A 24,322-nucleotide genomic window follows, 5' to 3' on the forward strand; every position below is an offset into this window, starting at 1 on the left:
CAAGAAAAATGCTTTTGTGGGTCCCTTTTTGGCCCCTAATTCCTAAACTGTTGGGACCTAAACTCCCAAAATCAATACCAACCTTCCTTTTGTAGTCATTAACATTGTGTTTAAATTTCATTGATTTCTATTTACTTAAACTAATGTTATTGTGCGAAAACCAAGAATAATGCTTATTTGGGCCCTTTTTTGGCCCCTAATTCCTAAACTGTTGAGACCAAAACTCCCGAAATCAATCCCAACCGTTCTTTTGTGGTCATAAACCTTGTGTCAAAATTTCATAGATTTCTATTAACTTAAACTACAGTTATAGTGCGAAAACCAAGAAAATGCTTATTTGGGCCCTTTTTGGCCCCTAATTCCTAAAATGTTGGGACCAAAACTCCCAAAATCAATACCAACCTTCCTTTTGTGGTCATAAACCTTGTGTTAAAATTTCATAGATTTCCATTCACTTTTACTAAAGTTAGAGTGTGAAAACTAAAAGTATTCGGACGCCGGACGACGACGACGACGATGCCGACGCCAACGTGATAGCAATATACGACGAAATTTTTTTCAAAATTTGCGGTCGTATAAAAATCTAAGTACATTTTTAAATTCAGCATATATAAGAACCCCAAGGATTTAATTTTTGTCAAAATCAAACTAAGTTTAATTTTAGACCCTTTGGACCTTAATGTAGACCAATTTGAAAACGGGACCAAAAATTAAGAATCTACATACACAGTTAGATTCGGCATATCAAAGAACCCCAATTATTCAATTCTTGATGAAATCAAACAAAGTTCAATTTTGGACCCTTTGGGCCCCTTATTCCTAAACTGTTGGGACCAAACCTCCCAAAATCAAACCCAACCTTCCGTTTATGGTCATTAACCTTGTGTTTAAATTTCATAGATTTCTATTTACTTATACTAAAGTTATGGTGCAAAAACCAAAAATAATGCTTATTTGTGCCACTTTTTGGCCCCTAATTCATAAACTGTTGTGACCTCAACTCCAAAAATCAATCCCAACCTTCCTTTTGTGGTCATAAACCTTGTGTTTAAATTTCATTGATTTCTATTTACTTATACTAAAGTTATTGTGCGAAAACCAAGAATAATGCTTATTTGGGCCCTTTTTTGGCCCTTAATTCCTAAACTGTTGGAACCAAAACTCCCAAAATCAATCCCAACCGTCCTTTTGTGGTCATAAACCTTGTGTTAAAATTTCATCGATTTCTATTCACTTAAACTAAAGTTATAGTGCGAAAACCAAGAAAATGCTTATTTGGGCCCTTTTTGGCCCCTAATTCCTAAAATATTGGGACCAAAACTCCCAAAATCAATCCCAACCTTCCTTTTGTGGTCATAAACCTTGTGTTAAAATTTCATTGATTTCTATTCACTTTTACTTAAGTTAGAGTGCGAAAACTAAAAGTATTCGGACGACGACGACGACGCAGACGACGACGCCAACGTGATAGCAATATACGACCAAAAAATTAAAATTTTTGTGGTCGTATAAAAACCACTGAAAAAAACCATTAATCAGGTATTTTTTCAACAGCAGGTCATCTCTATGAATTTACCTTGATTCAAATGGATGTCAAATTGAACTGGTCAATTGTCGAATTCAGAAAACCAATTACAAAAGTTCATATACTTAATTGATAAGATATTCAAAGCCAATATTGAACCAGTGTTCTTTAAAATTATTTGGATCATCTTCTAAACTTTTGAAATAGTTCCATAATGATGACATCGTATTTCATGAATGGTCTATGATCAACATTATTTTCAAAAAACGCTCAAACTTTTGTCTTTTGAGGAAATAATTTCATTTACAAAACAAGTTTTCATCATATCATATGACCGGCTCTGCTGGGCGATCTGCTTTTACGAGATCTGCGCCCATTAAATTTTATCCATCAATTATCGTCTCCTAGGAGACGATATAAAGAATTGAACGATGGACAGTCGGTGCGTGAATCATATCCAGAAATCAACGCCACTTTGCTTATTTGAATATTATACTAAAGAAATCGGATACGGGTCACGGAAATTATATTGAAATGATAGGGAATTTTTAATAAAATGCCTGTTTTAACTTTAATTTAAGTGATAGACAGAATGCCGGGGCAGAAAATAAATATACATTGTACACAACAATATACACAATTCAAACGAAACATAATGACTGTTGTTGCAAAAATACAGATTCCTGAGCTATTTTCAAATTCGAAGCGAGAGGCTTTTAACAATGCAGTATAAAATACAGGCTAAAATGGCTAAACGTCAAATTTGCAAACTTCGTGATGAAAATTGGCTAACAATGTCATTAGACAAACAGGTTGCCGGGGTGAAATTTGAAACTTGAATGTCCAAAGAATAAGCAAGTCCAAACCTTGTATGTGTAGTCGTTGAACTATAGGTTCCCACGTAATGTTAAAATGACCCTTTTTTAAGAAGAATAACCTCACGAAAACATGAAAAATTCACTAAATACGCGTTCATTGTTTTGATTTTGACCGCCTGACAACTTTACGGAAATATCAAAGTGATTGTAAATAAGGACTCTGTGATGGGCAACTTATTATAATATCCGTGTTTTAAAGATTTTAGTGATATCAAGCAAGTCCAGTTCAAACTACTATCACGTGGTACAATTCTCATTTACATATTATGAATATTAATTAGCAAAAGCACTACTAATAAATTTCTGGCTATGTGCTTTTTACTACCTGATTGGAAGATATTACGAGACGTGAATAATCAAAGTTTATTAATTGGTTAGGACAATCCAAACCTAGTAAATGTCCTTCAATCCCGTAGAGTATCGAATTTGTCCTCTCTATTTTAGCAATTAGATTTTGCCTGGTCATTAATCATGCATATTCATGATATTGGCACACAGGTAACTGTTATCTATAAATAGCCGAATCTTCTGGAGTTTCGTAAACAACAACGTTAAACGATATATACTACTTTATAAAGTGTGACCTCACGTATGTGGTAAAATTTGTTGATTGATGCATGTGGCTATTCTAGTAAAGGAATTAATCTACAAAGCGAGAGCACTTTCCATTTTAGTCAGCTAAGAGACGACTAGCCCTTTTTGAAAGGCTAATACTTGTGTTATATCAAAAATTGAATTTGCTCTCTGCCAAGGTCTGCTTTGACACCCATGTTTTATCAACCTGCTTGGCGATCTGCTTTTACAAGATCGAATACTCCCATAACATATTAATCAATTGAATTCGACTGCTAAAATTATTTGCCACATGTTGACATAATCAAATCGTTGTAAATAAAATGCAATCGTAAACAGCATTCTTATCCGGATTTTAAAACGTTTTGACAACAAACTATGAAAAATTATAGTTAACTTAATCGGAATCCAGAAATATCGATTTTTATTTTATTTTCCTGAATTGGGAATTCATTTTTATGCCCAAAATTTTTTGGGGCTGCCGGCCTATTTAAGCCGCCCTAAACTATATAGTGGAATCATCCCTGTTATTATCCATTAAAATAGCACATGTCAGTCATTTATTGAAAAAATAGTGGTCAATTTCACATAAAAATTATCAAAATGTCATTTGAAAATAAGTTTAGATTTGTGTTAATTTAATTGACAAATTGATTATTCCAGGGAGAACAACAGTGGTAGGAGTTGATTAAATTACTGTTTAAGAGTCCATATGTCTCAAATCAATAAGATATGTTCTGTTTTTTGTCCTTTTATGATGGATAGCACTCAATCTAGTTTGTAATAAATCATACATATTCTGATTATTGATGGTTGTGTAATAAAACCCTCTGTTTTCTGTCACTTAGAAACTCTCTTTCATTATAAGGGTAAAATCAAAACTTATGGGAAAAGGGGGGAGAAGTACATGGGAGGAAAATAAATTCTAGCAAGAAAAGGGAACTTGTAAAAAAAATCTTCTTACCAGTATTAACATTTTGTCTCTGATTTTCTAGCTTTGTTTTCAGGGAAAGATGATTATATTGTAAAACACAAGCTATGAGGACTATTGTCATGATCACCAAGATTTCAACATTCAGGCCAGAGCGTTGCCAACCATTCAGTTTTGTACATATTATTGATGTGTTGTTGTGTTAAGAAATCTATCGACTTTTACCATATATTTATCCTTAACAATAACATGTATGTGTATCTATTCTTAGGGCAGCTATTTTTATCTTTTTTTCTACATTAGTTTAGTTAAAAAATTTATCAATTTAAAATGTCACATGTGTTCAGATCTTTTCTTAATTATATAAATGTCTTCTTTGATGCCGTAAAACAGTTTTGTTTTTATTGAATTCTCGTTTGTAGCTAAAATATTTTAGACTGAATTTTCTCAACTGCGTCCCAATTCCCATCACCTTTAATATTCCAATTTAAACAACCTTTTATTTTCAATCAATATAATACCTGTGACAATTGATTTTATTCCGCCTATTTGCATTTATCATCATTATTCAATTAAAATCATCAAAATTGTTGATTAAATGCTTTTCAATAATCAAATTCATGATTCATATCCAAGTGAAAGGATGTGCCATGCTATTAAAAATAATTTTTCCAAAATTTTTAATGAACAAATATTTTCTGTCAGCTTTTTCTTTATAGTTTTAGACAGATTTTCAGAGGATTTTTCTACTGATAAATTAGACCAATTGGCAGTTTTAAACAAATTGAATATTCAGAAATTCTATGAAACTAAAACATTTAATGATGAAAAATGCATAGAACTAATTCTTGCAGACAAGATAAAATAAACCAAAGGTTTTCAATGGATCTTATTGATTCATCCTTGATTAATTTCTCATTTGGCATCTCTCTATATATATTTTTGTATTAGTTTTTCATCAATGCAATCAACATTCCTAATTAGAATTCTCATTAATAAACATCCTTTATCTGTGTATTCACAGCTCTACTTGGCTCAATACTGAACACTTCAGATTGAAAAATTTCACTATAAATTGCCAAAACTTATGAAAAACATACAGACTCTCTTATTTAGCTTTTGCATAAACAAATTTGCACACATTGTTGTGCATAGTGTACCCCCCTTTAAAGACTAACTGACAGGCAAATAGTGCAACAAAGTCAATGCAGTTTAACAACCTCACATTCAAATTATCAATTAGGGATTAATCAAATATTTTTATTTAAGTCAAAACAACCAATATTGCATTACAAAATGCATAGCTTTATTTCTATCGTATATGATTATTATCAGAAATACATTACTATACATTTGTAATCCTAACAAACCAGCAATGGACTTCTGTTTTATATACATTCTGGGAGTAGTTTTAAAATAGGATTTCCAGGAACTCTACAAAGCTTATAGCTATTTTACTATTTTTTTCAAAAAATTTATCATTCTGATTGTATTCAACATGTGCTTACATTGTATAAAGTGAAATCCTAATACATTGTACAAAACCTGATTAATGAAGCCTAAAAATAAGTTTTATCATAAGCATCCTCCATACAATTTTGGGGTAACCATGTCACAAAGTGAAAGTAGGAATGAAGTATTTTTAATTGTTTATGCTACATTATCATTTTTTTAAAATAATACCTTAGACTCCCGTTGCAAGTTTTTCTCAACAGATATTGAACCTGTGGCTTAATTATTTCATGAGATTTAAGGTCATATCTCAAAAGTCTACATCATAATGAACAATGTGTAATAGTAGGGGCCATCTTAAACTCGCAGTGAGGTAAGATTTTTATTTGTTCTGTGTTGAAGGCCTCGTTGTGACATGGAGAACAACAAATAATTTGGGCTGTTCCTTTGCTTTTTGTGTGTTTTTTGCTGTGCATGTACAATGTACTGATTTTGTTATTGATAAATACCGTTTATCCTTAAGTAATAAGTTGATGTGTCCACAATTTCATTGATAACAACCATAAACAAAACTTTAACATGTTTAGTGAAATGCGACACCTATGTCAAAACCCTAATTTGTCATATATTTTCATAAAGATGTGACCATAAATTCTTGGTTTACTGCCTAAAATTTTTAATTTGATTTGGGATAGATGAATGGTTGGATGGATAGAAAAACTTGAAAACAGAATGCTACCTCCTTTCATTGATGGGGCATACATGTACAAATGCTAATAATTATGGCTCACCATCAGGAAACAAGTTAGTATAAAATGGAAGTTTGGCAGAATGTTTTCTCCACAATCGCAGTACATAGTCTTCCCATCGTACCATTTTACACAGAATCATCATTATGGGAATAGTTGGCAATGTAATCAGGAGAAAAAGTGGATCAGCCACCTGCATGACATGTACCCCTTCTTCGCTACCTAACACCTGAAAATGAGAAGTACATATGGAATCAGTCGAAAGTGACACCAGAAAAATTAAAAACAAGAATGTGTCCATAGTACACGGATGCCCCACTCGCACTATCATTTTACATGTTCACTGGACCGTGAAATTGGGGTCAATACATTAAAATTAGAAAGATCATATCATAGTTAACATGTGTACTAAGTTTCAAGTTGATTGGACTTCAACTTCATCAAAAACTACCTTGACCAAAAACTTTAACCTGAGCTTCACACTATCTTTTTCTTTGTTCAGTGGACCATGAAATTGGGGTCAATACTTTAATTTGACATTAAAATTAGAAAGATCATATCATAGGGAACATGTGTACTAAGTTTCAAGTTGATTGGACTTCAACTTCATCAAAAACTACCTCGACCAAAAACTTTAACCTGAAGCGGGACGAACAAACGGCCGAACGGAGGCACAGACCAGAAAACATAATGCCCCTCTACTATCGTAGGTGGGGCATAAAAATAACCCATCATAAATCAGTCTTCCATTTTTGAAGGCCTTTACAAGTAAAGCATGCACCAGTCTCAACATTGTATCTGTCATGTACCTGCACATGTTAATTATATTATACATCATATTTTATCAAACTGAAACCAGATGCTCCGCAGGGCGTAGCTTTATACGACCGCAGAGGTTGAACCCTGAAGGGTTGGGGCAAGTATGGACCATACTTGCCCCAACCGTTCAGGGTTCAACCTCTGCGGTCGTATAAAGCTACGCCCTGCGATTGGACACAACATTCAAGCTGGATTCAGCTCTAAATTTGGATTGTGATTAAATAGTTGACACAGCATAGGTTTCTGACACAGAATGAATGTGTTCTAATGAACTTAAAATTTTTGTTTTCTCTTAGAGCAATTCACTATGCTGTTGAATATTAATCCTCTCAAAAAAATGTTTGAAGAAATTTTCTTTTTTATTTATGAAATTTTAAATGAGAAAAATTGAACCCAATTTTTTTAATCACATCCCCCTTTCCCTTATTCCAAAACTAATCTCAATTAGAATTTCTAATGGAGTTTGCAACAATAACTACTCATTTAAATACATCATAAAATATTAAGATGTAAAAAAACTGCTTGATATCACTGAATGGTAAAGATTATTTTAATTTATCAGTTGGTAGTAAAAAGTGAATATACATTGTATATTGTATATAACAAAGATTTAAGTTGATTCTGGACAAAGAAAGATAACTCCAATTAAAAAAAAAATCTTGCTATTGCACAATATTTTGCAATTAGATATTTCTTGCTTACTATTCTGGACAAAGAAAGATAACTCTAATTAAAAAAAAATTTGCTATTTCACAATATTGTGCAATTAGATATTTCTTGCCATTGCGCAATACTGTGCAATTGAAAAGACTTGCTATTGCACAATACTTAATATATAATAATTTTAGATCCTGATTTGGACCAACTTGAAAACTGGGCCCATAATAAAAAATCTAAGTACATTTTTGGATTCAGCATATCAAAGAACCCCAAAATTTCAATTTTTGTTAAAATCAGACTAAGTTTAATTTTGGACCCTTTGGACTTTAGTGTAGACCAATTTGAAAACAGGACCAAAAATGAAGAATCTACATACACAGTTAGATTTGGTATATCAAAGAACCCCATTTATTCAATTTTTGATGAACTCAAACAAAGTTTAATTTTGGACCCCGATTTGGACCAACTTGAAAACTGGGCCAATAATCAAGAATCTAAGTACATTTTTAGATTCAGCATATCAAAGAACCTAACTGATTCATTTTTTGTCAAAATCAAACTAAGTTTAATTTTGGACCCTTTGGACCTGAATGTAGACCAATTTGAAAACTGGACCAAAAGTTAAGAATCTACAAACACAGTCATAACAGTTAGATTCGGCATATCAAAGAACCCCAATTATTCAATTTTGATGAAATCAAACAAAGTTTAATTTTGGACCCTTTGGGCCCCTTATTATGTTGGGACCAAAACTCCCAAAATCAATACCAACCTTCCTTTTATGGTCATAAACCTTGTGTTTAAATTTCATAGATTTCTATTTACTTATACTAACGTTATGGTGCGAAAACCAAGAAAAATGCTTATTTGGGTCCCTTTTTGGCCCCTAATTCCTAAACTGTTGGGACTAAACTCCCAAAATCAATACCAACCTTCCTTTTGTAGTCATTAACATTGTGTTTAAATTTCATTGATTTCTATTTACTTTAACTTAAGTTATTGTGCGAAAACCAAGAATAATGCTTATTTGGGCCCTTTTTTGGCCCCTAATTCCTAAACTGTTGAAACCAAAACTCCCAAAATCAATCCCAACCGTTCTTTTGTGGTCATAAACCTTGTGTCAAAATTTCATAGATTTCTATTAACTTAAACTAAAGTTATAGTGCGAAAACCAAGAAAATGCTTATTTGGGCCCTTTTTGGCCCCTAATTCCTAAAATGTTGGGACCAAAACTCCCAAAATCAATACCAACCTTCCTTTTGTGGTCATAAACCTTGTGTTAAAATTTCATAGATTTCCATTCACTTTTACTAAAGTTAGAGTGCGAAAACTAAAAGTATTCGGACGACGACGACGACGCAGACGACGACGCCAACGTGATAGCAATATACGACGAAAAATTTTTCAAATTTTGTGGTAGTATAAAAATTCAAAATTACTGTTTATCTTTAATTCATAACATATATATGTAACACTCAGAAAGGTGTCCTTCCCCCCAAACGTGTCCGATACTCCCAAAAGTGTCCACATCGACGTCACTGAACTGCAAAACATGTCTTGTTGTACAAAGGGCGTCAAACAAGGCGTGTCATAGGTATTGTTTAAACGCCTAAACGTGTCCATTTTTTAATAAACACCCAAACGTGCCCAATCCCCCAAACTTGTCCTATAATATAAAGGGAACTAAAAGATAAAACACTGATATTCCGTAACCAGATGCTCCGCAGGGCGTAGCTTTATACGACCGCAGAGGTTGAACCCTGAACGGTTGGGGCAAGTATGGACACAACATTCAAGCTGGATTCAGCTCTAAATTTGGATTGTGATTAAATAGTTGACACAGCATAGGTTTCTGACACAGAATGAATGTGTTCTAATGAACTTAAAATTTTTGTTTTCTCTTAGAGCAATTCACTATGCTGTTGAATATTAATCCTCTCAAAACAAGAATGTGTCCTCAGTACACGAATGCCCCACTCGCACTATCATTTTCCATGTTCAGTGGACCGTGAAATTGGGGTAAAAACTCTAATTTGGCATTAAAATTAGAAAGATCATATCATAGGGGACATGTGTACTAAGTTTGAAGTCGATTGGACTTAAACTTCATCAAAAACTACCTTGACCAAAAACTTTAACCTGAAGCGGGACAGACGGACGGACGGACGAACGAACGGACAGACGGACGGACGGACACACAGACCAGAAAACATAATGCCCCTCTACTATCATAGGTGGGGCATAAAAATGTTTGAAGAAATTTTCTTTTTTATTTATGAAATTTCAAATGAGAAAAATTGAACCCAATTTTTTTAATCACATCCCCCTTTCCCTTATTCCAAAACTAATCTCAATTAAAATTTCTAATGGAGTTTGCAACAATAACTACTCATTTAAATACATCATAAAATATTAAGATGTAAAAAAAACTGCTTGTTATCACTGAATGTTATTTATTATAATTTATCAGTTGGTAGTAAAAAGTGAATATACATTGTATATTGTATATAACAAAGATTTAAGTTGATTCTGGACAAAGAAAGATAACTCCAATTAAAAAAAAATCTTGCTATTGCACAATATTTTGCAATTAGATATTTCTTGCTTACTATTCTGGACAAAGAAAGATAACTCTAATTAAAAAAAAATTTGCTATTTCACAATATTGTGCAATTAGATATTTCTTGCCATTGCGCAATACTGTGCAATTGAAAAGACTTGCTATTGCACAACACTTAATATAATAATTTTAGATCCTGATTTGGACCAACTTGAAAACTGGGCCCATAAAAAAAAATCTAAGTACATTTTTGGATTCAGCATATCAAAGAACCCCAAGATTTCAATTTTTGTTGAAATCAGACTAAGTTTAATTTTGGACCCTTTGGACTTTAGTGTAGACCAATTTGAAAACAGGACCAAAAATGAAGAATCTACATACACAGTTAGATTTGGTATATCAAAGAACCCCATTTATTCAATTTTTGATGAAATCAAACAAAGTTTAATTTTGGACCCCGATTTGGACCAACTTGAAAACTGGGCCAATAATCAAGAATCTAAGTACATTTTAAGATTTAGCATATCAAAGAACCTAACTGATTCATTTTTTGTCAAAATCAAACTAAGTTTAATTTTGGACCCTTTGGACCTTAATGTAGACCAATTTGAAAACGGGACCAAAAGTTAAGAATCTACATACACAGTCATGACAGTTAGATTCGGCATATCAAAGAACCCCAATTATTCAATTTTGATGAAATCAAACAAAGTTTAATTTTGGACCCTTTGGGCCCCTTATTCTGTTGGGACCAAAACTCCCAAAATCAATACCAACCTTCCTTTTATGGTCATAAACCTTGTGTTTAAATTTCATAGATTTCTATTTACTTATACTAACGTTATGGTGCGAAAACCAAGAAAAATGCTTATTTGGGTCCCTTTTTGGCCCCTAATTCCTAAACTGTTGGGACCTAAACTCCCAAAATCAATACCAACCTTCCTTTTGTAGTCATTAACATTGTGTTTAAATTTCATTGATTTCTATTTACTTAAACTAAAGTTATTGTGCGAAAACCAAGAATAATGCTTATTTGGGCCCTTTTTTGGCCCCTAATTCCTAAACTGTTGAAACCTAAACTCCCAAAATCAATCCCAACCGTTCTTTTGTGGTCATAAACCTTGTGTCAAAATTTCATAGATTTCTATTAACTTAAACTAAATTTATAGTGCGAAAACCAAGAAAATGCTTATTTGGGCCCTTTTTGGCCCCTAATTCCTAAAATGTTGGGACCAAAACTCCCAAAATCAATACCAACCTTCCTTTTGTGGTCATAAACCTTGTGTTAAAATTTCATAGATTTCCATTCACTTTTACTAAAGTTAGAGTGCGAAAACTAAAAGTATTCGGACGCCGGACGACGACGACGACGACGCCGACGCCAACGTGATAGCAATATACGACGAAAATTTTTTCAAATTTTGCGGTCGTATAAAAATAAAACTGTCCTTTTCCGCTCCAAAAAAATATAATTTGATTTTGAGTTACGATTAGTGTAGATTCCTTATAACCGTAAAGTGTAAATTTTTAATAACTGTACAAAATTCATTTAGGCCTAATCCCAAATTCCCGGAATAATTAAGGTACAATCCAAGAGTTCCGGCAAATATTCTTCCGCATCTCATTATATAACTTATCCAAAGTATGTTGTCGTCCTGTCCATGCATGAAATATTTGCCACTGGACATAGTTTCTCTTGTTTGCGTGTATTTAAGTGATGCTCGAAACTAAAAGTTCATAATATAAAACCTTACTACCAGTTTATAATTTTAGAGCTTTTTTTCCATTTTTTGAGAGAATCAAATAGTTTCTTAGTGAAGTTATAAAAAAAATCAGTCTTTTTTTTAAGTTTAACGAATGTTTATCACGAATAATCGTAAACAAATTTAGACCCGTTCCTAAATCCCCGGTATGATAATAAAACTTATGTAAAGTATTTATTGTTAATATGATATCGTTCAAATAAGTCATGAAATATTTGGCACTGGAATTATGACTCTTGTTTGTATGTCTTCACTTTAGTAGTGATGCTGGAAATCTAAAATTTATTAAAATACCTGATAACCAGTTTATGATTTGAATATCTTTTAAAATATCAGAACTGTTGAAAAAAAGGGAAGTCAATTCTTTTAAAATCCTACTGTGCAGTATTCGCGGATTACAGTTGATTTCCTAATGCTTGCAAAGTAAAACTTTGTATGGCTTGCTTGCTTTTTTGTGTAATTGTTAATACAAGCTTTGTAAATAAGATTGACATCTTTAAACAATATATATATAGGCATAGTTTAACCTGAATATATTGTATTTGAATTTAATTGGGTGTTATCCTATGGTAAACGCTTAATCCAACTGAACTAGAATTGTTTGTACATGTTTGTGCGCTCTAAACGAGCACAATACTTGCAACTGGACTATAAGCAATTTCAGTCAAAAGTCGATTTATATGTTACAGATTAAATTTGCAATAACAAGCGGCATTGAACCAACTAGTACTAATAAATTACCACTTCATCAACTGTGTCCCCCATTATAGAATAGCCGTAAAAGTTATTGATTTTATTCATGTATTAGCGCTAAAAGACTCGAGACGTTCTGGCGTTAAATAGTGGACACGTTTTGGCAAATAACAATTTTCTGACACGTTTTAGGGGTTATAAAATCAGACACGTTTGGGGAATATTGGATATTATGGACACGTTTAGCGAGAATAGACACGTTTGGGGGAATCGGACACGTTTGGGGGAATCGGACACGTTTGAGGGACAGGACACGTTTGGGAGTGTTACATATATATAGTCTAATTTTTCAAGGTCATGTAGAGAAAACTGTTAAACTACTTTTATATTACATATTTACAGTTTAAATTTAAATTATTCATGGTACCATCCTAACTGACTGTTTTATTCATTCAATGTAATTAGCTATAGCTTACAAATGAAAATGCTTAACCTCCCTTTCGCCATTTAACATTAAAAATGCATGGAATATGGAGCTTTAGATTTGTGAAAAAATTACTCATTTGTGACCAAAAAAAAAATAATCAAATGGGATTTCTTCTTATCAATAAATCCTATTTTATTAATATAACATTTATTTTCCAAAAACCAAAAGCAAACATAAATTTATTTGATTTTTATACACATTGATGTATTTTTTGGGAAATGCTTTAAAAATCGATATGTTTGGTAGGAAGCTATTTAAACATGGTTTTATTTGGTAAGCTTCCACTTTTAAGAAATGATCAGCTGATAATTTGTACATGTTTTATTGAACAATATGTTGTTATTGATTAATGTCACACCTGAAATCAATTTCATCACTGCAGAACAATCAGCTTGATTAATGTTAGGTAAGGTTATCTCACTGGATCTGATGGACAGCCCTGAACCATGTATAAAATCTATATGCAAATGAGTATTGATTGCATATGTAAATGGCAGTTAAATAAAACAAGGGTCCCACAGATGTCTCTTAACACACAACATCTGGTACCAAATCAATACTGTAATTACTCTAGGATTTTCCTGTATATCTGTTCAATCAAATTACATATTGTAGTGAAAAATGAAAGCTAGTTATGTTAATGTTTGTATACATTAAATATTGTATATGCCTTTTCCTCTATCAGGGCTTCAATAAATTTTAACATTTTTGTCGGTTTTTTCATATGATTATAGCAGTGAATCTCTGATATCAAACAAGTGTAGGTTCAATGAACTGTTAAATAATTCAATTTTTTTTAACAATTGTTTAAAAACTGCAATGGTCTGACTAATTTTACGCATCTTTCAGCGTATCAATTTTTTCATAATTTTGACATTTTTTCAAAAATTCATAAATAAAATTTGACACAAGTCATTTCTCATTCAAGCATTATTTTTCATTCTCCAATTTTGAATATTTATCTAAACCAGATTTGAGTCTAACCAAAGATAATGCTTTGCCAAATTTGAGTTTGATATTTTTGGGATCACACTATTCAGAGAGAATTTTTCTGAAATATCTTAAAGATAAAGTTAAATGAAAAACTAATAAATCATAACCCTTCAGGTTAATCTTGGCTACTGCAATATTATAATTGTAAATATTTAAACATAATCATTTCCTTATGCAATCTAAGTACTTGTATAATTGGTTACCATTACTTGTAATTTTTCAATTGTATATTTAACTAGAACAAGTACACACCCGGGATATCGCGGGTCCGTGACTGAATTAAAGTATATAACTATGCCTAAGCCTTATTTTAGTAATTGGTATTGTCATCTGATAAGTCATGTCGATTATAAGATACACAGTTTTCTCTGCTTTCAAATCTTTCTGTTTGAACCCGTCGACCTGGAACTTATCAGTTATTGGAAATATTAATTATTTGGAAAACAAAAGGTCCTGGCTATCCAGGAATGGAGTATTTTTTAATCAACAGCATTGTCCTATATTAGTTATCTTAGAAAGTCTTACTGATTGCTGAATAAAACTACAATAGGGAACAATTGTCAGTCCTTTGATTATGACCCGTGTATATATCAAAATCCTAAATACACCGTTTGGTGGTGCGCCTGTCAAATGCGGAACGTACAGATAAGGTAATAGCTGAATATACTATTTGTATCGGTATCGGATTCGACCCGGAACTTGCTAATTATTGGCAATATTAATTATGCTGAAAACAAAAGGTCTGGAGTGGTGTAATTTTTAATCTACACCATTGTCCTATATTAGTTATATATAGAGTTGAATTCTTTGATTTGTCGTTTTTACCCGATGACGGCTGACAAATTGGACCTCACCTCGTAATTTTAGTATTATAGATGCTCAATTTGTAAATGTTATTGAGTCTCTACTTTAAATAAATCCTCACTTTATTTTTTATATATATATAAATGTACAATTGTCGGATGTGTTTTAAAGTGTCTCATAAGTCTATTCTAAGGCTGGATATTTGACCTCTGTTTGTATTATGAATTGTTGAATATATATATTGTCTGATCAATATGTGACACTATAATAAAATAATTATTTATTAAAAACTAAATTTAAGGAATTGAGAGCAGCAAAGGATCCTGGATATTCCTCAACTACTTCAAGTTTCAGTTTTGGTCTTGTTTTGCTGGTTATCTTTTTAATTGTTTTTAGGTCTTTAAGCATTTTCTTTTTCTTTCACTCAATAACATAAATTTATTCAAATATTCGCAACTGAAATGGTAAATAAAACTCATCCACAAAAAGGATTTTATCATTCAGCCATTCTTCTTTTATGCTCCTATGCATGTTTTTTTTTTAAATCATACTTAGTTTTGAGCCCAATAAAAAAAAGGATGTGAGCAAAATTGAAGTTTAAATTGTGTGTGTGATCCAGAGTGATTTTCCTCAAATATCAAAAAATATATCATATGAAGAATGATCGATGAATGTAGTCCATTCCACTTAAATTATAATTCTTTGAATAACAGTTAACTTAACTTATAATTCTTTGAATAACAGTTAATTTCAAACATACACTTAATGAAAGTTTTATATCAACTTAAAAGATATTTCTGGTACATTTTAAAGTTGTCCAGCATAACAGTCATGACTTTATCTAATAACATTTTCAATCAGAAACTAATTGCTAAAACTTTCATTAAAAGGATTATTTATGTCCTGACAGAATTTCTCTTACAATTATTTCTAACATTTATAAGTGGGAGATCAGATTTAAATTTGTCAAATCGTTAAATGTGCATAAATTATTTGCATGTTTGTGCAAAATCTGTACAATTAAATCATTTGCAAAGCATGCATTTCTGTAAGTTCAACTTTAGGTGGACACCAGGTGCTCCGCAGTGCGCAGCTTTATACGACCCCAGTGGTTGAACAGTTTGGGCAAATTTGGTCACAAATTCAAGCTTGATTCTGTCTGAATTTGGATTGTGATCAAATTTTTGACATAATGTAGGTTTTTGTCACAAAATTAATGTGGTCAAAGATTAACAAGTCTATTGCACAATACTGTGCAATTGAAGATTTCTTCTTGAAACTTTTCAAAATTCGTAATTTGAAAATTTTTGAAACTAGAGGCTCTAAAGAGCCTGTGTCGCTCACCTTGGTCCATGTGAATATTAAACAATGGACACAGATGGATTCATGACAAAATTGTGTTTTGGTGATGGTGATGTGTTTGTAGATCTTACTTTACTAAACATTCTTGCTGCTTACAATTATCTCTATCTATAACAGTACTTTCTGTGGAAAATGTTATTGAAAATCTTCAAATTTTAAGAAAATTGTTAAAAATTGACTATGAAGGGCAATAACTCCTTAGGGGGTCAATTGACTATTTTGGTCAGACTGACTTATTTTTAGTTCTTACTTTGCTGTACATTATTGCTGTTTACAGTTTATCTCTATCTATAATAATATTCAAGATAATAACAAAAAAACAGCAAAATTTCCTCAAAATTACCAATTCAGGGGCAGCAACCTAACAACCGATTATCTGATTCATCTGAAAATTTCAGGGCAGATAGATCGTGACCTGATCAACAATTTTACTTCCTCTCAGATTTGCTCTTAATGCTTTGGTTTTTGAGTTATAAGCCAAAAACTGCATTTTACCCCCATGTTCTATTTTTAGCCAAGGTGGCCATCTTGGTTTGTTTGCCGAGTTACCGGACACATTTTTTTAACTAGATACCAAATGATGATTATGGCTAAGTTTGGTTAAATTTGGCACAGTAGTTTCAGGAGAAGATTTTTCTAAAAGATTACTTAGATTTACGAAAAATGGTTAAAAATTGACTATAAAAGGCAATAACTCCTAAAGTGGTCAACTGACCATTTTGGTTTTGTTGTCGTATTTGTAGATCTTACTTTGCTGAACATTATTGCTGTTTACAGTTTATCTCTATCTATAATAATATTCAAGATAATAACCAAAAACAGCAAAATTTCCTTAAAATTACCATTTCAGGGGCAGCAACCCAACAACGGAATGTCCGATTCATCTGAAAATTTCAGGGCAGACAGATCTTGACCTGATGAACAATTTTATTCATGTCAGATTTGCTCTAAATGCTTTAGTTTTTGAGTTATAAGCCAAAAACTGCATTTTACCCCTATGTTCTATTTTTAGCCATGGTGGCCATCTTGGTTGGTTGGCCGGGTCACTGGACACATTTTTAAATCTAGATACCACAATGATGATTATGGCCAAGTTTGGTTAAATTTGGCCCAGTAGTTTCAGAGGAGAAGATTTTTCTAAAAGATTACTAAGATTTACGAAAAATTGTTAAAAAATTGACTATAAAGGGCAATAACTCCTAAAGTGGTCAACTGACCATTTTGGTCATGTTGACTTATTTGTAGATCTTACTTTGCTGAACATTATTGCTGTTTACAGTTTATCTCTATCTATAATAATATTCAAGATAATAACCAAAAAAAGCAAAATTTCCTTAAAATTACCATTTCAGGGGCAGCAACCCAACAACGGAATGTCAGATTCATCTGAAAATTTCAGGGCAGATAGATCTTGACCTGATGAACAATTTTACTGAGAGTCAGATTTGCTCTAAATGCTTTGGTTTTTGAGTTATAAGCCAAAAACTGCATTTTACCCCATTGTTCTATTTTTAGCCATGGCGGCCATCTTGGTTGGTTGGGCGGGGCACTGGACACATTTTTTAAACTAGATACCCCAATGATGATTATGGCCAAGTTTGGTTAAATTTGACCCAGCAGTTTCAGAGGAGAAGATTTTTCTAAAAGATTACTAAGATTTACGAAAAATGGTTAAAAATTGACTATAAAGGGCAATAACTCCTAAAGTGGTCAACTGACCATTTTGATCATGTTGACTTATTTGTAGATCTTACTTTGCTGAACATTATTGCTGTTTACAGTTTATCTCTATCTATAATAATATTCAAGATAATAACCGAAAACAGCAAAATTTCCTTAAAATTACCATTTCAGGGGCAGCAACCCAACAACGAAATGTCCGATTCATCTGAAAATTTCAGGGCAGATAGATCTTGACCTGTTGAACAATATTACCCATGTCAGATTTGCTCTAAATGCTTTGGTTTTTGAGTTATAAGCCAAAAACTGCATTTTACCCCTATGTTCTATTTTTAGCCATGGCGGCCATCTTGGTTGGTTGGCCGGGTCACCGGACACATTTTTTAAACTAGATACCCCAATGATGATTGTGGCCAAGTTTGGTTAAATTTGGCCCAGTAGTTTCAGAGGAGAAGATTTTTGTAAAAGTTAACGCAGGACGACGACGGACGCCGGACGCCAAGTGATGAGAAAAGCTCACTTGGCCCTTTGGGCCAGGTGAGCTAAAAAAGGAAGCCCTTCAAAAAATGATAAACAACCCTCCCCCCCCAACTTTTTGAAACCCCCTTGGAGCAATAACCCTTAAACTGAATCCCATGTTTACCTTTGTAGTATTGAACCTTGTAGTACAATTTAAGAGAGATCCATACACTTAAACACAAGTTATTGTCATGATTGTTTGGAAACTAGAAACATGCTTCTTTTTTGCCCTTTTTTGGCCCCTAATTCCTACATGTTTTGGGCAATTAACCCAAAACTTAATCCCAGCCTCCCCTTTGTTATATGGTACATTGTGGTACAATTTAAGATAGATCCATAAAATTACACACAAGTTATTGTCTTGAAAGTAGAACCAGATGCTCCGCAGGGCGTAGCTTTATACGACCACAGAGGTTGAACCCTGAACGGTTGGGGCAAGTATGGACACAACATTCAACTGGATTCAGCTCTAAATTTGGATTGTGATTAAATAGTTGACACAGCATAGGTTTCTGACACAGAATGAATGTGTTCTAATGAACTTAAAATTTTTGTTTTCTCTTAGAGCAATTCACTATGCTGTTGAATATTAATCCTCTCAAAACAAGAATGTGTCCTCAGTACACGAATGCCCCACTCGCACTATCATTTTCCATGTTCAGTGGACCGTGAAATTGGGGTAAAAACTCTAATTTGGCATTAAAATTTGAAAGATCATATCATAGGGGACATGTGTACTAAGTTTGAAGTCGATTGGACTTAAACTTCATCAAAAACTACCTTGACCAAAAACTTTAACCTTGAAGCGGGACAGACGGACGGACGAACGGACGGACGAACGAACGGACAGACGGACGGACGGACGCACAGACCAGAAAACATAATGCCCCTCTACTATCGTAGGTGGGGCATAAAAATGTTTGAAGAAATTTTCTTTTTTATTTATGAAATTTCAAATGAGAAAAATTGAACCCAATTTTTTTAATCACATCCCCCTTTCCCTTATTCCAAAACTAATCTCAATTAAAATTTCTAATGAAGTTTGCAACAATAACTACTCATTTAAATACATCATAAAATATTAAGATGTAAAAAAAACTGCTTGTTATCACTGAATGTTATTTATTATAATTTATCAGTTGGTAGTAAAAAGTGAATATACATTGTATATTGTATATAACAAAGATTTAAGTTGATTCTGGACAAAGAAAGATAACTCCAATTAAAAAAAAATCTTGCTATTGCACAATATTTTGCAATTAGATATTTCTTGCTTACTATTCTGGACAAAGAAAGATAACTCTAATTAAAAAAAAATTTGCTATTTCACAATATTGTGCAATTAGATATTTCTTGCCATTGCGCAATACTGTGCAATTGAAAAGACTTGCTATTGCACAATACTTAATATAATAATTTTAGATCCTGATTTGGACCAACTTGAAAACTGGGCCCATAATAAAAAATCTAAGTACATTTTTGGATTCAGCATATCAAAGAACCCCAAGATTTCAATTTTTGTTGAAATCAGACTAAGTTTAATTTTGGACCCTTTGGACTTTAGAGTAGACCAATTTGAAAACAGGACCAAAAATGAAGAATCTACATACACAGTTAGATTTGGTATATCAAAGAACCCCATTTATTCAATTTTTGATGAAATCAAACAAAGTTTAATTTTGGACCCCGATTTGGACCAACTTGAAAACTGGGCCAATAATCAAGAATCTAAGTACATTTTTAGATTCAGCATATCAAAGAACCTAACTGATTCATTTTTTGTCAAAATCAAACTAAGTTTAATTTTGGACCCTTTGGACCTTAATGTAGACCAATTTGAAAACGGGACCAAAAGTTAAGAATCTACATACACAGTCATGACAGTTAGATTCGGCATATCAAAGAACCCCAATTATTCAATTTTGATGAAATCAAACAAAGTTAAATTTTGGACCCTTTGGGCCCCTTATTCTGTTGGGACCAAAACTCCCAAAATCAATACCAACCTTCCTTTTATGGTCATAAACCTTGTGTTTAAATTTCATAGATTTCTATTTACTTATACTAACGTTATGGTGCGAAAACCAAGAAAAATGCTTATTTGTGTCCCTTTTTGGCCCCTTATTCCTAAACTGTTGGGACCTCAACTCCCAAAATCAATACCAACCTTCCTTTTGTAGTCATTAACATTGTGTTTAAATTTCATTGATTTCTATTTACTTAAACTAAAGTTATTGTGCGAAAACCAAGAATAATGCTTATTTGGGCCCTTTTTTGGCCCCTAATTCCTAAACTGTTGAAACCTAAACTCCCAAAATCAATCCCAACCATTCTTTTGTGGTCATAAACCTTGTGTAAAAATTTCATAGATTTCTATTAACTTAGACTAAAGTTATAGTGCGAAAACCAAGAAAATGCTTATTTGGGCCCTTTTTGGCCCCTAATTCCTAAAATGTTGGGACCAAAACTCCCAAAATCAATACCAACCTTCCTTTTGTGGTCATAAACCTTGTGTTAAAATTTCATAGATTTCCATTCACTTTTACTTAAGTTAGAGTGCGAAAACTAAAAGTATTCAGACGCCGGACGACGACGACGACGCCAACGACGCCAACGACGCCAACGACGCCAACGTGATAGCAATATACGACGAAAAATTTTTCAAATTTTGCGGTCGTATAAAAATGCTTGTTTTGACCCCTTTTTGGCCCTTAATTCCTAAACTTTGGCCCCATAACCCCTAAAATGAATCCAAACCTTCTACTTGTGGTTTTAAACATTTGCAGTATAATTTCAGAGCAATTGAAATACTTCTACACAAGTTATAATCCTGAAACTAGAAAAATGCTTGTTTTCTGCCCCTTTTGGGCCCCTAATTCCTAATCGGTTGGGACCATCATCCCCAAAATCAATCCCAACCTTCTTTTTCTGGTATTGAACCTTCTGAAAAAATTTCATGAAGATCTATTCACTTAAACTAAAGTTATTATCTGGAAACCAATGTGTCTTCGGACGACAGAAAACTTCAGGCTCTAACAATGCAAGTTACTTGTAGGAATATAGATTTGTTCATGACTTACATAAATGTACAACCAATTTTAGTTATAAGATAGTTTTTGAGAAATGCAGGCTGACTTATATAAACCCTGAAACCAAATTTCAGAAATCCTTGTATTGTAGTTCCTGAGAAAAATGTGACGGAAAAAAAATGTGACGGAAATTTTCAACTTGGCTATCATGTGTAAAATCAGACAAGTGTTCGGTAGACAGGAAGTTGTCAAGTGATGAATCTGAAAACGCATCACACGGTATGGCTGACATATATAAATGTTGATACCAAAATTACAAAAAGGGTGGATGTGTAGTTCCTGAGAAAAATGTGACGAAAGTTTCATGGGACGGACTGACTGACGGACGGACGGACTGATGGACGGACGGACTGACGGACTGACTGACAGACAGAGGTAAAACAGTATACCCCCCCTTTTTTAAAGCGGGGGTATAAATATTTCTTCCTCAATTAACTTTTTATCAAATTGCCAATTACCTCCTTTTCAAAAAGTAAGACTGGAATAGTTTTTGAATTAATTCTGCAGAAGCTCAAAGCTATAATCAAGAGTCTGAAAATAACAGGTATGTATATGTACAATGTATTATAGCATAAAATTTGACTGCTGCTGGTTACCAATTTGATTGATAGATTGTTCGTGCTTAACATTCTGTGGCTATTATTGAGGACAACTTGGACATGAAACTATTCAAAATTTTACATGATAGCTAGGTTCTACAAGGTCTGATGGATAGCAGGGCAAAATGGTGTAAAATCTTGACTGCCACTAGAAACCCATGGCATGGATAGAATTCGAAATTGTGCCTTGAAACAGGCTACCTAAAGATTCTCACCTCATTGAATTGGTCATGCACATTACCAAAAAAACAAAATTTATTCAGAACCTCCATAAGCTTGTTTCAATGTTTGGAACATATATTTGAAATTTTCAACATTTTGACCATATTTGGCCTCTTGACGCTTATAAATTTGACCTTTCACAAAGAACAAAACAACATAAATCGGAAATCCTAAAAGCAATTAATCTTTCTTGCTTTGTTCTAAAGAGGTTTTGCAATGTCTAGAAAAATTTCCAATTCAAAATCAAGAACAGGCCAAACAATGCTCACTGATGATACTGCCGCCCAAATACTGGACAGTAAACAGTAAACAGGAAGTTGTTATAAACAATAAGGTGAGAATCTTTAGGTAGCCTGTTTCAAGGCACAATTTCGAATTTTATCCATGCCATGGGTTTCTAGTGGCATAAAGATTTTACACCATTTTGCCCTGCTATCCATCAGACCTTGTAGAACCTAGCTATCATGTAAAAATTTTAATAGTTTCATGTCCAAGTTGTCCTCAATAATAGTCACAGAATGTTAAGCAAGAACAATCTATCAATCAAATTGGTAACCAGCAGCAGTCAAATTTTATGCTATGACACATATACATACCTGTTATTTTCAGACTCTTGATTATAGCTTCCTTCATAGAAGTTGTTATGTGATGAATCTGAAAACCCATCACACAGTATAGCTGACTGATATAAACCATGAAACCAAATTCAGAAATCCTTGTAATATAGTTCCTGAGAAAAATGTGACGAAAATTTTCAACTTGGATGTCATGTGTAATATGATGTAGGTGTTTGGTAAACAGGAAGTTGTTGAGTGATGAATCTGAAAACGCATCACACAGTATACAAATGTAGCTGACTTATATGAACCCTGAAACCAAATTTCAGACTTCCTTGTAATGTAGTTCCTGAGAAAATTGTGACAAAAAATATTCATGGGACGGACGGATGAATGGACAGACAGAGGTAAAACAGTATACCCCCACTTTTTCACAGCGAGAGTATAAAATTGGTCAAAAGGATTATAGATTAATAAGGATTTTATTCAACATTTGTATGGTACACTATATTATTGACGTTTATATTAAAAACAGAAGACAAGAGTGCACACACTGAAATGTCTCTCCTTTTATACTAATCATTGATATTATGTTGCTAGTCCTAAGTATAAAGCTAAGCTTTATTACAACTGTCACATAAACTTAACATTAACCAAGATAACTAAACAAAAACCAATGAACCTTGAAAATGAGGTCAAGGTCAGATGAACCATGCCAGGCAGACATGTACAGCTAACAATACTTCTATACAACATATATAGTTGACCTATTACTTATAGTTTAAGAAAAATAGACCAAAACACAAAAACTTAACACTGTGCAATGAACCGTGAAAATGAGGTCACGGTCAAATAAAACCTGCGTGACTGACATAATGATCATAAAATATTTCCATACACCAAATATAGTTGACATATGGCATATTGTATTAGATAAAAAGACCAAAACTCAAAAACTTAACTTTGACCACTGAACCATGAAAATGAGGTCAAGGTCACATGACATCTGCCCGCTAGACATGTACACCTTACAATCATTCCATACAACAAATATAGTAGACCTATTGCATATAGTATGAGAAAAACAGACCAAAACACAAAAATTTAACTATAACCACTGAACCATAAAAATGAGGTCAAGGTCAGATGACACCTGCCAGTTGGACATGTACACCTTACAGTCCTTTCATACACCGAATATACTAGCCCTATAGCTTATAGTATCTGAGATATGGACTTGACCACCAAAACCTAACCTTGTTCACTGATCCATGAAATGAGGTCGAGGTCAAGTGAAAACTGTCTGACAGACATGAGGACCTTGCAAGGTACGAACATATCAAATATAGTTATCCTATTACTTATAATAAGAGAATTCAACATTACAAAAAATCTGAACTTTTTTTT

At 33.0% G+C, this 24,322-nt stretch overlaps 1 protein-coding gene across 1 annotated transcript in view; it reads right to left on the bottom strand.

Moving 5' to 3' along the window:
- Positions 1-24,322, bottom strand: part of LOC139521917 (E3 ubiquitin-protein ligase MARCHF5-like) — a 47,223-nt gene that overhangs the window by 18,313 nt on the left and 4,588 nt on the right. The window contains exon 4 of the mRNA XM_071315648.1: positions 6,151-6,337. Within this exon, the coding sequence (XP_071171749.1) occupies positions 6,151-6,337 (187 nt within the window). The remainder of the gene's footprint in view (positions 1-6,150; positions 6,338-24,322) is intronic.

Source organism: Mytilus edulis, chromosome 4, assembly GCF_963676685.1.
Source record: "Mytilus edulis chromosome 4, xbMytEdul2.2, whole genome shotgun sequence".
NCBI classification, from domain to species: Eukaryota; Metazoa; Mollusca; class Bivalvia; order Mytilida; family Mytilidae; genus Mytilus; species Mytilus edulis.